The sequence below is a fragment of the Vulpes vulpes genome, chromosome 12 (assembly GCF_048418805.1).
Source record: "Vulpes vulpes isolate BD-2025 chromosome 12, VulVul3, whole genome shotgun sequence".
Lineage (NCBI taxonomy): Eukaryota > Metazoa > Chordata > Mammalia > Carnivora > Canidae > Vulpes > Vulpes vulpes.
Window position 1 is genome coordinate 6,190,753 of NC_132791.1, and position 15,091 is coordinate 6,205,843.

General features: G+C 50.1%; 1 protein-coding gene across 36 annotated transcripts in view; it reads right to left on the bottom strand.

Moving 5' to 3' along the window:
* Positions 1-15,091, bottom strand: part of ZNF618 (zinc finger protein 618) — a 179,072-nt gene that overhangs the window by 30,071 nt on the left and 133,910 nt on the right. For 19 of the 36 annotated variants that reach the window (XM_072727615.1, XM_072727614.1, XM_072727595.1 and 16 more), the window contains 6 exons: positions 14,926-14,964; positions 9,837-9,926; positions 8,897-8,932; positions 8,727-8,804; positions 2,094-2,153; positions 1,459-1,548 (listed from right to left, as the gene is read on the bottom strand). In XM_072727615.1, coding sequence (XP_072583716.1) covers positions 1,459-1,548; positions 2,094-2,153; positions 8,727-8,804; positions 8,897-8,932; positions 9,837-9,926; positions 14,926-14,964 — 393 coding nt within the window. The remainder of the gene's footprint in view (positions 1-1,458; positions 1,549-2,093; positions 2,154-8,726; positions 8,805-8,896; positions 8,933-9,836; positions 9,927-14,925; positions 14,965-15,091) is intronic. The other 17 variants (XM_072727620.1, XM_072727617.1, XM_072727618.1 and 14 more) reach the window with 1 other exon arrangement.

Here is a 15,091-nt window from a genome sequence, read left to right on the forward strand (position 1 = left end):
CAAACACAGAAAGGCCAGAATGCTTCAGACAACCTCTAGAGTAAAATATACAAATGGCCAATATGCAGATGAAAAAGTGCTCCAAAAAAAAAAAAAAAGTGCTCCACATCATCAATCATTAAGGAAATAACAAATTTGGCTTAATTAACATAATGACCACAGCACATTCACTGCAATAGCTAGAATTAAACAGCCCATCGCCTCCAAACATTGGCAAGCATGTAGAGCAAGGAAAACTCCCCTAAATGGCTGGTCGGAGTGTAAGATGCTATAGAGCCATTTTGGAAGATGGTTTGTAAGCTCTTAAAAAGGTTAAACACGCTCTCCCCTGTGACCTAGCCATTTTATTCCCCAGTACCCAAGAGAAATAAACACATATGCCCTCAAAAAGCCTCCTACAAACACTTTCACAGCCGTTTCATTCATAATAGCCTGAAATGGGAAACAACTGAAGGAAAAAAGTAAATGGCTAAACAAACTGATATTTTCACAGAATGGAATATTGCTCAGCAGCCAAAAAGAACGAGCTGGTATCTTTAACAAAGTGTGTGAGTCTTAATGACATTTCACTGAGTGAAAGCAGCCAGACACACAAGAGTATTCTCGTAGGACTCCACTTGTAAGGACTTCTCCTGCAGTCAGTGCAGATCCTTCCGGATACTCTCACCAGACCCAGGGTCCTCAAGCCCAAGCCCTGGGTACACCTGAAGCTGACAAGTCCAGCCCCTAATTCCACATGGGACCCATCAGCATACAAATATCTAGACCCAAAGGCCAGTGCCGGGGCTGGTTCAACCTTGGCAAGCCAATCTTCTGTTGGATCTAGCCTAAATCTCTCATACCCTCCTAGCCCACATACCTGGAATAGAGCCCCTCTGACACGCAGGAGGGAAGCTGAGACATCAGTGATATTAGGAGAATGGAAAGAAGGTGGGGGTGTCCCACAGGAAGGGCCCTTAGAACTCGTTTCCTTACAGGCCAAGGGAGAAGGGAGAGACTGAGGGCAGCAACAGGATGGGGCCTGTCCAAGGTCATGCAACCCCAGAATCCAGCTGATCAAAACCCAAGGCTTCTGAGTCTTGGCTTAGTGCCCTTTCCAGCTTTCCACCCCTTCGACCACCGAGGGCAGAGAGGGCACCGTCTTGTCTAGGTGACCAGGGCTTAGCCCGGGCTCGGCCATGCACTGGTTCAGACTGAAGCTGTATCACATGGCACTGGCTCTTAGGAACCACATGACTCAGAGGTGCTTAGAGGTGGGGACAGGACCACTGGAGGACTTGGAGGAGTGATGCCCCCACCCGGAGTCGATGGTAAGGTGGCCCAGGTCAGACCTGGACGCCCGGAGACTGCCCGGGCCAAGCTCACCTTGGCGTTCACCCTCCCCTGGCCAAGCCTCAGCCTGTGGCTCGCCCACCCCTCCCCCTACTCCCCCAGCCCCCAACCAGAGAAGGTACTCACTGATGGGGGCGTGTAAGGCCACGTGCTCCTGGTAGGGTGTGTAGTACTTGTACTGCTTGCCGCAGAACTCACAGGTGTAATTGCCAGTTTCTGTCCAAGGAGAGGAAAGTGTGGGAATGGGCACCTGGCTCCCATCAAGCAGCAGCAGCATGCTCCCTCCCTCCAACTCCCCCCACCCCCCCACCATCCTGGGACCAACTACAGTCAAGAGCCCACTGAAGTCTGACTGCCTGGGTTCAAATCCCAGCTACTCCACGTCCAGCCGTGTGACCTTGGGCAAATCTCTTAACCTCTCTGTGCCTCAGTCTTCCTATCCGTGAACGGGGTTAGTAATAGGACCACCTTCTAGGATTGCTGCGAGGATTAAATTCATATGTCAAGTGCTTAGAACAGTACCTGGCACACGCTGTTTCTCCAACACACCACCCCCAGGCCCTGGTGCTCAGGAAATGTGTGGTGATCTGAGTTGACCCCCCAGTGCCAACCTCTCGCTCAGCCCCTTTGCAAGCCCTGCCCTCTGCAATGGCCACACTTGGGTCCCTTCGTCTACAGGACCTTCCCCACCCCCAAGCACCCCCACCCCAAGCAGGAGGGGTCACGTCTTCCTCTCAGGTCCCACCAGACTTTATCTTTACCTCTCTTTTGGCACTGCCTAACTTCTTTCTTCTTAAAAATTTCTGATGTAATATTGTTCACTGGGGGAAAATTATAAAATACTGATAAATATAAATACAAAATTTAAAGAGTAAGAGAAATTTCAATCATCTGTCATTCCCAAACAAAGAGGAACGGCTACCCCTTAGGGTGGAGGGCGCAACCTTGCCAGCCACCCAGGCCCCACCCCTCACTCCCATCTCATCCGGAGCTGGCTTCTCTCCCTGACATCATTTGTCTGGCTCCGGTGGGCCTTGAATTAAGCGGCCCTGATCCATATCCTCTCTGTAACCTGGTGTATTCAATCGACAATACTTTGTGGACATCTTGCTCAATCAATAAACATTGATCCCTACTGCATTTATTGACTGCACGGTTCCCACTGGACTTTGAAATCTGCTGAGCCAGTCTCCTACACCAGGGGATGCTTTAGATCGTCTCAAAATTTTTCCCTTACTAAAAAAAAAAAAAAAAAAAAAAAATGCTGTGATCTATATCCCTGTTTGGCCCTTTGCTCATTATTTTTCATATGCTGCAAAATAAAGATTATTGTGCATAATCTTGGCTCATTATTTCCTCAGAATAAATTAAGGGTATGCATTTTTAAGGCTTTTGTTAACCAGAGCACCAATTACTTATATCAACAGGTTGGACCAGGGGCGTTTGGGTTGCTCAGATGGTTAAGCTTCTGCCTTCAGTTCAGGTCATGATCCAGGGGTCCTAGGACTGGGTCTCACGGCGGTTCCCACCTCAATGGAGAGTCTGCTTTCTCCCTGTGCCTCTCTTTTCCCTGGCTTGTGCTCTGTCTCCCTCTCTCAAAGGAGTAAGTAAAATCTTTTTAAAAAAACAAACAAAAGCTGGGCCAATTTTCATCCCAATCAGAAAGATGCGCATTACTGGGGGAACTATCCTGCACTGCCACTTTCATTTTGTATTTGTTTGAGTTTTAAGGAAACTGACCATTTTTCATGTTTAATTCACTGCAGTTTTTCTTTTGTGACTTTCCCATTTGTGTTCACAGCCAATGTTTCCACAGGCATATTTTTTTTAATTGCCAAGAACTCTGTAGACTAAGGACATCAACAATTTTGTTCTATGTATTACAAGTATTTTTTTTCTCAACTGTGTGGTTTTTAAATTCTGTGTATGTTTTTTCTCTCAATATTGACTTAGAGGACATTTTCATAAGTAACTTTTATAACTGATTCATGAACACTGGAAAAAAAATATACTATTTGCCATTGATAGGCTTCAAAGTTCTTAGACCAGCTGTACTAATAATATTTTTCAAACCCTATATTCCTATTTGTCCATGTGCTCTATTAAAGACTGAATGTTGTGATCAATCCTTCTTTTTTTGGGATGCCTAGGTGGCTCAGTGGTTGAGCGTTTGCGCCTTCGGCCTAGGGCGTGATCCCAGGGTCCCGGGATCAAGTCCCATATCGTGCTCCCCCGCAGGGAGCCTGCGTCTCCCTCTGCCTGCCTCTGCCTCTCTCTTTCATGAATAAATAAATAAAATCTTTAAAAAAACTTTTTAAAATAAAAATAAAATAAAAAGATAGTTGGTAAATGCCAGCACAAAATGCTGAGGAAAAGCAGTCATGGTTCCTGCTGTCAAGGAGCTTACAGTCTGGAAAAGGAGACAGAAAAAACAAATAATCACACAAACAAACTTAAACCTGCAGCCACAATATGTGCTCTTAAAGGAGACATCTATGGTGCTATGAAATCCTAACAAGGAATTCAATTTAGTTAAGGAAGCAAGAGCAAGTTCCCTGAGAAAGATAAAAGATGAAGAATTAACTAGGGTGTCTCTAATAAATCATTATTTCAAATTAACCAGAGAGCCTTTGTCTTCTAATAAAAGAAATCATGCCATTTGCTTTTATTGCTATAATTGACTTGATTTTACTTGTTTTATGTTTTGGTTCTTTCTATTTTCATGTTCTACCCTTTCTGGTTTCTTTCCTTCCTTTTCAGTTGTCTGAGGCATGAAATCTTCTGTCTTTCCAACCACTCTCTGATATTTCATTATTTTCCAATATTCTCCTTTGTTTTACACAGCATGTAAGGTACATCTGTCTGTCACAGATAAGGAGAAAATTATATTTTCAAGTCTATTACCATTGAGAAAGGTAGCTTAACTGTGCTTCTCAAACTTGAGCAGATTTGAGAATCATCTAGAAAGGCAATTACATCACAGATTGCTGGGTTCCACACTGGGATTCTGATTCCCTGGGTCTGGAGTGGAGCCTATGAATTCATCTTTCTTTTTTCCTTTTTAAAGATTTTATTTATTTATTCATGAGAGACACAGAGAGAGAAGCAGGCTCCCTCAGGGGAGCCCGATGCAGGACTTGATCCCAGGACCCCCGGATCATGACCTGAGGCAAAGGCAGATGCTCAACCACTGAGCCACCCACGAGCCCCAAGGATTTACATTTCTGATAAGCTGCTGCTGGTCTGGGGCGACACCGTGGGAAGGCCTGGTTTAACCTACCCTACCGTACCCTTCACCTATTCCTTCCTTCTCGTATTCTTACAATTCATTTTTAACACTGTAGAATGAACTTTGTCTCTTGCATTCAATTTCATAATGAGAGTCACAACATTTTAAACTTGCTTCTAGTTTATCTGGTTTTAACATTGTAAGTCCTCCTGTGCTATGAATTCATTCCTCACCACTGGAGTGTATTCTATGAATTTTTTTGAAGATAGGTTCATAGGAAAACTGTGTTTTCAAGCCCTCATTTTTCCCTTTACTTATAAATTACAATTTGTCTAAATATAAAATTCTTCGATTACAACCTTTTCCCTCCAAAATGTATTTCATTATCTTCTTGCATTTAGTAGTATACAGAGCCTGAGGCAAGTCCCCCTTGGATCCATCAGTTAATAACTGGCTTTTCTTATGCCTAGATGCCTGCATATATTTTCCTTTATATTTAAGTTTTAAAAAGTCACTAAGATCTACTGAATTATGGGTCTCTTTATATTAAGGTAGATGATAGCCCAATCCCCTGTCATCCCTTGACATATGACAAGCCCTTAAGTCTGCATACATGGGTCTATGTTTAGCAAATGTTTTTTCTCTTGTATCTGGAGTATCTGGAAATGGCTCCCCAGCCTCCATATTCAGCTTGTTTTCCCTTTGTTATCTTGATCTGTTCAGGTCTCTCCTGCCTGTAATTAGTTCCATTTCTGCAGGTCAACTCTGCTCTTTACGATGCACAATGTAGGCTGTAACTGTATTTTCTATTTCTCTGCAGTCCTTCACTCCTTTCTCTGCCTCTTTGTTTCATCCTGCTGCTCTGTCACCATAGAATTCAGGCTCCTCTTTCACAGGAGTCATGCTACGGACTGAACTGAGGCCCCACCCCCCAATTCAACTGTGGATGGGTGTCTGGAGATGGGGCCTGTGGGAGGTAATTGGGTTGTGTTGGGGTCATGAGGGTGGGCCCCTCCTATCTGGATCAGTGCCCTTCTAACAAGAGACACCGAGAAGCCTGTTTGCACTGGTCTCCCACCATTTGAGAGCACAGACGGAAGGGGGCCATTTGCAAGCCACAAGGAGGGTTCTCACCAGAACCTGACCAGGCTGGCACTTTGATCTCAGACTTCCAGCCTCTGGAACTGTGAGAAAATAAAGTTGTTTGTGCCATCCAGTCTGGTATTTTGTTATGACAGTCCAAGCAGCCTAAGATAAGTCATATTTTCTTATATTCAATTGTGGTTGTCAAACAGAATTTTCTTCCAGATTATGTAGTAGGTCATTTTCAGGCATATGCTTTTCCCCTCTGAGTCTCCTAAATTCTGTCTTCTTATGTGGAATTTTTACAATTTCATGCTTTTTTTTTAATTTAAATAATTTCTCAAGTTACTCTTCCTTAGCCACATGTAAGAATCAAACTGCAGATGAATCCACACTTATCATTTTCAGTAGATAAGCGTGACCTGTCCTTGGGCCTCCCATTATCAGCGTAGACCACTACCACGGTAGTGATTCTCGGATCTGCAGCTGGAGAGCAAGCTGACATGCAAGACCCCTGTGGCCAACTCTCTCCTTCTAGAAGGATTCCTTTGCTATCATGGCTCCATCTTCCTTCTCCCTAAGTACCCAATTCTTCAATTTGCTCAGATGACATGGATATGGAAGGTACACTTCCCAGCATGCACTGCTCCTGGGTTTTTTCCTCTTCTGAGACCCACAAAGTTCAACGTGTGGCAAAGTCCCTTCTTGGGGCTCTGTGCCTCTCATGGCTCCTCTTAACTCTATACTTCGTCATTTTTAGGGTTCTGTGACCTTGGCCTGGCTGAAACCCAAGACGTAGCATTCTTATCTCATAAGGCAGCTCCTGAGTGGTAACAGGAGATGCTCACACTATTTTAGCAATCTCAGTTCCATAATGTCAAGCTGGGAACATGCAGGGAGCCAAACCCAGTTCCGTTTTCTCAATATAATTCCCAACTGCTTATGGCGTGGGTCAATTCCTCCCAGGTCCTAGCACTGGTTATCTGTACGACTTAGTTACTGATACACAGAACAAGTTTCATCTAGTTCTGTACTTTCCTGGGCAATAGGTACCACTTATTTAATGCCTTCCATGCATGTGTTAAGGACTACACTGACTCCTTTGCAAACATGACTTCATCCAATCTCCATGACAATCCCGAGAGGGGAGTTTTCTTGTCATCACCCGATTCTTGAGTTAAGAAAACTGTGGATTAGGGAGGTCATAAAGCATGCAGGGCGTCACACAGGTAGTAAGTGTAGAGCTGGGGTTCAGAGATGAGATGCTCTAAAGCTCCCACTCTTGGCCATCTCTTGGCTCACTCATTTGTTAGACCCTGAATACAAGCCAGGGGCTGGGCTAGTCCCTTCCAGCACACATCCTCCAATGAACTTACAGAGCAGAGAGATGTTCTTGTCCCCAACTTACAGACGAATCAAAGGACACCCAGAAGGAGGTAAGTAAACAGTGAACTGATGATGTCAGCATTCAAACCTGCACCTGATTCTAATTCTAGTTTCATAATTATGATGTTATAGATGGAAGGGCAGTACTATTCTGGGGCAGGTGGTACTAAGACGGCAGGTCGCAGATTCTGCTGTCCCCGTCCCGTGTCTGTCTGCGACTGTCCATTATAAAACATGTCTGGTTCACATGTGGGTTTCCCCGCAGTTTAACTCTTAGCAGTCTTAGTATTGAGAACTTCATTTTTTTATAGAGAGGAAACAGGTCATATGCAGAGTAAACACATGATGAGCACTGTGCTAGCCACTTCCCAGATCCTGTTCCAGTTCCAGAGTGCTTCAGATTTCTAAGAAACCAACAAATCACCCTCTCCCACGAAAGAGGAAAGAGGGAGAAAAAGGAAGGGGGTGGTGGTGTAGGATGACGACCCAGTCAATGCCTTCCAAACATCAGGGCCAAGCTCCACCCCAAGGAGCATCTCCAGCTGGCTCTTTGAACCTCTCCATTTTAGTGCCCTGAGATTTCCTCACACCTTCATTCAGTGTCTGTGTGATATTTTTGCAAGCTGCCTTAAATCCTTATTGTAATGAGAGTCAACAAAGGTCTTTCCTTGTGTGATAAGCTTGGAGGGGGAATATGAGTCCCCCAAGAGCTGGACTAGACACCTCTCAGGTGCTGACTCCACCCCATCCAATCTTCTAGAATCAGCCAAAATGGTCCTCCTAAAATGTCAATCTGAGCAAGTCCCTTCCCCACTTGGTAAATTCTCTAGCTCATTTCTCTCAGAGTAAAGTCAAGATGCCTTCCTCTGGCATTCAAGGCTCTCTAAGACCTGAACTCAGATCCTGATTTGCCTTTCAACTCCCTAGAACAAGCACTGTCTCTCCCACCTCCACCCTAGGAAGCAAGAGCTCATGCCCCATCCTGGGCCCCAGCGCAGAAGCCTCCCTGACTCCCAAGGTTGGTCAGGTGCCTCCCCGGCCCCCACGGCTCCCTGTGTTTCAGGTTATGCTGTGCTGACCTACTGTCCCCTCCCTGTGTGAAGTACCCAAGGGCAGGGCCACAACCACCCCAGCCACTGCTGTGTTCTCACCACATTCAACACAAGTGTGCTGAGAAGAGGTAGGGAGCAAGCAGGTGTGGCTCCTGCCTGCAGGAGTTTAATGGGACAAGGACAGAGTGTCAGCACGCGGCTCCCCCGGACGGCTTCATATGCCGATGAACCCCTTCAATTGCAGATGACAACAAGCGTTTATTTTCCGAGCACCTATTATGTACCAGGCACTGTGCTAACAGGTGATTTACATTCATGATCGCATTTAATCCCCCAACAAACCTTCGGGGAAATGTAGTCCTCATTGACAGCTGAGGAGCCGAGGCTCAGGACGGCTAACAGACTACCAGGGCACCAAGCATGTGCTACATCCACTGCCCTGACCTTGACCCTGTGCTCTTCTGCTCCTCCTCGAAAGCTGACCTCCTAAGACTAGCCCATTTGACAGGTGGGCAAAGTGAGGTATAAGGAAGCCAGGGGTCACCGGCCAGAACCCTGTTTGTGGGATGAGTGGAAGCCACCCCCCTCCAATGGCAAGCCGCCACCCTCCAGCCCAGCCCAGCCCTAGAGAGAGGCCCGCATACTTGGCCCGATTTTCTGGAATGGTTCCGGGGGTTCCTCCTTCACCTCGTCAGTGGCCACAACACCTTGGTCGAAGGGGTCTATGGGAGAACACACAGCCCTTAGCGCCCTGGTTACTGGGTCTTGGGAGCCCAGCCGGGGACAGGGAGGTGGGCAGTCACCAAGGACTTACCTGCCCGATTCTCAGGGGCCCCTTCCACACTAAAGACTGTGCCCGGGTGGGAGGCAGCGGCCACAGAAGGAAGGAAGCAAACAGAAGCCCCGTTAGTCCCTGCCCACAGCTGCCTCTGCCCAGCACTCCCAGCCTCTGGGACCCAGGAGAGCCCCCTTGGCCAATGTGAGCGCCCCAGAAAGCCAGGGACCACAGGAGGGCATATCCCAATCAGGATGCAGCCTGTGCCTCCACTTGTCATCCTCCCCATGGGCGAGGGCCCAACCCGGAGGTGGGCAGATGCTATCTGCCCGGCCTGTTTCTGGATCGCTGACAGCCACTCAAGGGCCCAGGGCAGGGGAACAAGAGGAAGAGACCAGGAGGAGAAAAAGAGGACAAGCCAGTGACAATGGGTAGCAGGGGCCTGGTTGTCACAACCTGCGACAGGCCAGGATGTGGGGCTAGAGAGGGAGCCCCCTCCATCTTTTCCAGGTTCAAGACCCTATTTCTGGATTGAGATTCTAAAAATAAATTACCTAAATTTATTGTTCTAATTTCTAACAATATAACCCAAGACACTAAAATACCATCATTCATCTTAAAAAACTGGTTTAATTTCATCAGAGCATGTGACTACTCGGTATGAAATTGTAAAATGCATTGACATGAAATTGCTAAAATTCGACGGACTGACCTACAAAAAAATGGCAATTTCACTTGGGTTACCCTAACCCTCAGTATGTATGGGGACCTTCTCTCTCCCCAAATCCTCAAGGGTCGGCCACTCCACTCATGGTCTGACTGCCACGGTCTGACTGACCTTCCTCAGGGGTGGGAGGAGAGAGAGGACACCTGGGGTGGAGGGGACAGATGAGTGGCCCTGGCCGGGCGCAGGGGTGGAGGGTTGCAGGTGCCACTCTTCACACGACTCTACTCGCTACAAGTGAGGGGCCTAACTCACCATCCACGGCGTGTAGGTCTCGGTGTTCCTGGAAACAGCTGTAGTACTTGTACTTCTTCCCACAGATGTCACACGTGTACCTGAAATTGTCTGCAGGGGATGCAAAGACACATGTAGTTACTGAGACTTTTGTCACTTGAGGTGGGGGTGGGGTTTCTTGAGGGGGAGGGCAGCTCGTCTGCCTCAGGAACCAAACACGGGACTATCCCACACTGGCCCCAACTGGTGACCCATGGACAATCGGTCCTGGGAGTGTTAGGCGTTTTCTACACCAGGGAGCTAGGAGAGCCTCGAAGCAACTTTCAAACCAACCCCCAGTCCCACGCCTCGTGAGCCAAGCTCCTAAGGGCCCGGCCCCACCTCAAGTGACACTCAGTTGAGGTTGAGGTTACAGGAGAGTAACTATCTCTCCTGTTACAGGAGAGTTGAGGTTACAGGAGAGTAACTATCACCGAAGCTACTGCTTCCTGGGCACTGCACGTGCGAGGTGCCAGGCCAGGCCCTTCCTCTGCCTTTCCTCTGTTAGTCCTTGTGACCGAACACGAAGTAGTAACCCATTTAACACACGTGAAGACTGAGGATCAGGAGAGACCTGTCCCCCAAGCCACACAGCTACGAGGGCCTGTGGTGGGCAGCTTCCCAATGACCCTGGCTTTTCGGCGTTCACGTCCCGTGCGATCCCCTCCCCTTGACCCTGAGCAGGATCTACTGACTTGCTCCTAAGGGAAGAGAATGCGAGAAAGCGATGGGATGTCACTTCTGAGAGCAGGTTACAAAAGATTGTGACTCTCGTCTCGCTCACATGAGCTGCCCAATGGAGCACACCATATGGCAGTCGCTGGTGCACAGCCAGTGGGCACGGAGGCCCGTGGCCCCACAGCCTGGGAAGCACCCATCCTAACAGCCACGTGACTGAGTGAGCATGGAAGCAGCTCCTTCCCCGGCTGAGCCTTGAGAGGAGAGACCGCAGCCTGGCCAACACGTCCCCTGCCCGGAGACCCCCAGCCAAAGGCTCTGGTGAAGCCACGTCCAAGTTCTGACCACACAAGCCTAGATAACCAATGTTGGTTTAAGTCATTCAGTTCTGGGGAATGTGTTAAAGGCAACAGATGATGAATAGAGGGCCAGAGTGTGGACGATCCCTCTACCCAAATTCCGAGGCTGGACTCATGCAGGACATGGCTCTCACCACGCACCAGCATGGACCCCCTGTGTGTATCCCTTGGGCAGATCTAGGGATGGCCCATCCGCCCCTCTTCCTGATATGGCCCAGCACAGGGACACTGAGTGGCTTGCCCAAGGCTGTGCACTAGGATAAGGAGTCTTGGCTAAGATTCCGATATTCACTTAACTCCAAGCCGTAGCTAAGTGAGCGCACACGGCCCCCCTGTCTGCATAAAACACCTTCCACTCCTGACTCAGGCACCAGCCTTCTGGCTCTTCTGCTCCCCAGCACTCAAATACAGGATGTGATGAGACTCCCTCCATCCCAAAGCCGCAAGGCCAGGCGATTCTATGGGAAGGTTTCTGGCCCCTGCTTAGCTGAACCTGGGGGCACAGATGACACCAGCCATCTCCTTGCCTCTGCCCCCACCGCTTCCACTGCACCTGCAGTCTCAAAATACCCTGGCAGATGCCAGGGCCACAGAGACTAACTGGTCCCCAAGCGAGGCACACACAGTCATTCGGAGGGTCTGGGGACCAGGCATGCCACCATCCATCCCACCACGGCCTACCATCTCCATGCTCACACCTGAACCAGGCGGGCAGTGGTGGTGGGAGGCAGTGGGGCGTGGACGAGGAGAGACCTGGTCCTGCTCTGTCTCACCCAGACTGCCAGCAAGCGCTCACCCCACCTCAGGATTCACCTTCCCTTCTCTTCCCCCTAACTGGAGGGAACAGGTGGGTGGTAATGAGCAGACTGCCAGGGCCTCTCCCAGGCTGGCCATTGTAGGATTCCAAGTCTGGCTCAAGCTTCAATCCAGTCCAGACAAGAGCCTCCCCCTCACCCCCATCCATCGCCCCATCGTGTCCCATCTGGACCATAATTGTCTCTCTCGGTGCTAGATACCAGGCAACACAGGTGAAGAAGTCAAGGCCATCCAGGGTCTGGTTCCAGAGGGGGCCCGGAACCAGCCTGAAATACCTCTCCCCCACTAGCCAGTGCCGGTCGCCCTCCACAGCTGCTGGCAGCACACCTCACCTCTGCTCACACAGCCCTCCCACCACTTCCAATAAAACGAGAACTCCCAGCTCTCTGCCACTGAGAAGCTCTGCTGAATCCACTACTTCTTCTCAGTGCAGGTGGGGACCACACTCCTGGACCCACCCAAGGCAGCGTAGATTAGAGCAAGCAGTTCTCGCCGAAGGAAGAAAGGCAAAATAGTTTTCTGTCAGTGAAACCACGTTTTCAGAACCTCCACGAGAGCCCAGGAATGGCACTGCGAATCCCCCCGGGGAGAGGGGCTCTGCAGTCAGACTGGCTGACCCCAACCCGGCTCGGCCACCCTCCAGGGTGACTAACGCAGGACACACTCCCTCACCTCTACCCCCTTGGTCTTCTCATCTGCAAAATGGGGATGGCAGTTCCTTCATCTCCCACCCAGACTTGTAATAAAGAAGGAGCAAGCACAATGCCTAACGGACAGCAAATACTTGGTAAATGTTACCTAACGTTGTTTTGGAAAGGGAATCGATGGGACAGCAGCAAGAGAACTGGACAAGGAGTTAATTTTTTTATTTTCTTAGCCAAGAGCTGGGTGAGTGGGTATATGCCTCCATTTCTGACTGTACAGTTTTTCTAACAACTAAATGGAAGAGCCCTGGACTAGAAGGCGTGAGGCCTGGTTTCTATGCCCACCTCCACCACTAACAGGTTGCAGTGAGTTCTCTCTGGGACTCAGTGTCCTCATCTGCAAAATGGGTAGGCTGGACTTGGTATCCTCGACATAGTGCTCTAGGCTCCGGAGCTCCATGGTCAGGCTCCTCCCCCGAGGCTGGTGTGTGAGGACGCCTGGCTTTCTGCGCAGGCACTGCAGGCTTGGGTCAGGGTCGGGGTGTGCAGGGCTGAAAATAAACTAAGGCACAGTGGCCGTGGGGAGAAAACTCCCTGGGGAGGAAAGCGAAAGTGATGGAAAGACTATAAATGCCCCCAGCTAGAGTCTTCAACAGCCAGTGGGACTCTGGGAACCGTGGAAGCCAGAGGGAACACAATGGATCATTGAGGGGCAGCCGGAGAGGCCAGGGGCCCAGAATAGCCAAGGAAGGAAAGATCAACAGAGAAGATCTTTAAATGTGTGGCTGACCACAGGCTGACCATGGGAGCCAGAAGAGGAGGAAGCCTCCGCAGGAGACGGGAGGCAGGGGCCAGGCTGGGACAGGGCCCGAGAGGGACAGGCCAGCACGGCCTCCTAGCCACGGTCCTCTGGCAGGGGTCTGGCCTACCTGAGCCTCTGAATGTCTAGAAAACAGAGGCTCAGCCTCGGCCCTGCCTGCCTCTCGCGTGACGTGCGAATCCAATGAGAGTGGGTGGGCAAGGACCTCAGAAGAAATGCTTTTAGGACCAAGTGCAATTAAGGCCCTGCTTTATCCCACACACCTCCTCAACCTGCTTTGTTTTGGATTTTTGGGGAGGTGGGGGTGGGGGTGGGAGTCATGTTTATTATTTTTTAAAAACCTTTTATGGCAGGAGGAACAGGGGTTGACAAACGATGGTCTGCCCACTGTCTGCTTTGGTGAAAAATTCATTTCCGTATCACGCCTCTGGCTGGGTTCGTGCTACTGAGCAGTGCTGGGTGGAGGGGACAAAGAATCTGGCCTACAGGGTCTCAAGTATTTGCTATCTGGGCCCTACAAAAGTGTTCTGCTGGCCCCGATGCAGAGAACTGTTCAGCTCCTTCGGTTTTCATAAACCAAAATCACCTGTGTCATCCGCACCCAGACACCCCTTCCCAAGGGGAACCACGATTTCCTCCAGCAGGAATCCCTTCCCCGATTTCATACTTCCTGTACGCAGATCTCAGAGGAGGGGCTCCCACGTCGGGCTTCTGCTAATGTTCTGTTTGTGGGTAATCCACGTTCCTGGGGGCAGCCCTACGTCATTCCTCCAAACTGCTTCACACGAACACACGACCCATCTGTCCATTCATTCGCCTAGCGCTGGGCACTCGGGTGGTTGCCAGCTTGGGGCTGTCACAAACAGGGCTGCTAAGAGTATCCTAGTACCCAGGGCTCCCGGGTGGCTCAGTCGGCTGGGCATCCGCCTTCGGTTCAGGTCATGATCTCAGGGTCCTGAGATGGAGCCCTGCGATGGGCTCCTGGCTCCCTGCTGAGCAGGGAGTCCGCTTCTCTCTGCCCCTTCCCCCTTGCTCATGCTCTCCCTCTCTCTCAAATAAATGAAATATTTTTTTTAAAAATGAAATAAACGAATATCCTGGTTTCCATCTTTCGGTGGACATGCGCACACGGTTCTGTTGGGGATACACCTGGGAGTGGAACCGCTCAGTTCTGGAGCTCCGGTTCCAGAGGTTGGGCGGGGAGAGGTTCTATCCCAGCCTCCGCCCATCTGGCTGCTTCGGAGGCCCACGGGGTTAGCTCTGGGGGCTGGGCAAGCAGGCCACGTGAACAGCAAAACAGTGTCCTCAGACGGTAAGGCCCTGTGCGGCGCAGGCGCTGGGGTAGCGCACCCAGAGATGAGTGCCCAAGGGTGCCCACGAGAGACCTCTCGGAAGCAGCATTTCCCAAACATCAGCTATGAGGCCCCAGATCCAACCATGAGTGGGAGTCAAGATGCACGCACTGGGTTTGCCAGGGAAGGGCCCTGAGAAGTCCACCACAGGGAAACCTGGGGACTCAGAAGAACTCGAGGCTTCCCAGGGCTACCTGGCCAGAGATCCCGCTACCGAGAGAGCACCTGTCAGCTTCCCCAGGATGTGTGCCACCAACACACTTTGGGAAAGGCTGCTCTGAGGTACCACGCTACAATATCATAAAGACCCTCTGGCCCCAAAGCCTGAGCCACAGCAAAGTGTCTCCCACAAGCCCTCTGGGGCAGTCCTGAGGGCGACAAGAGCAAGGGAAAAGTACTCACTGCCTTGGGAGGCGCCCTCCCCTGAGGTGGCTTCGGTGTCTGCGAGAGAGAGAAAATGAGAAGGAAGTGAGCGGGCTGGACCCGTGGCTGGGCCAGCACCAAGGAGCGGGGGGCAGGCAGAGGGCAGGTGGGGAGCCCACCACCACGTGCCCGTTGCATGCAGCCT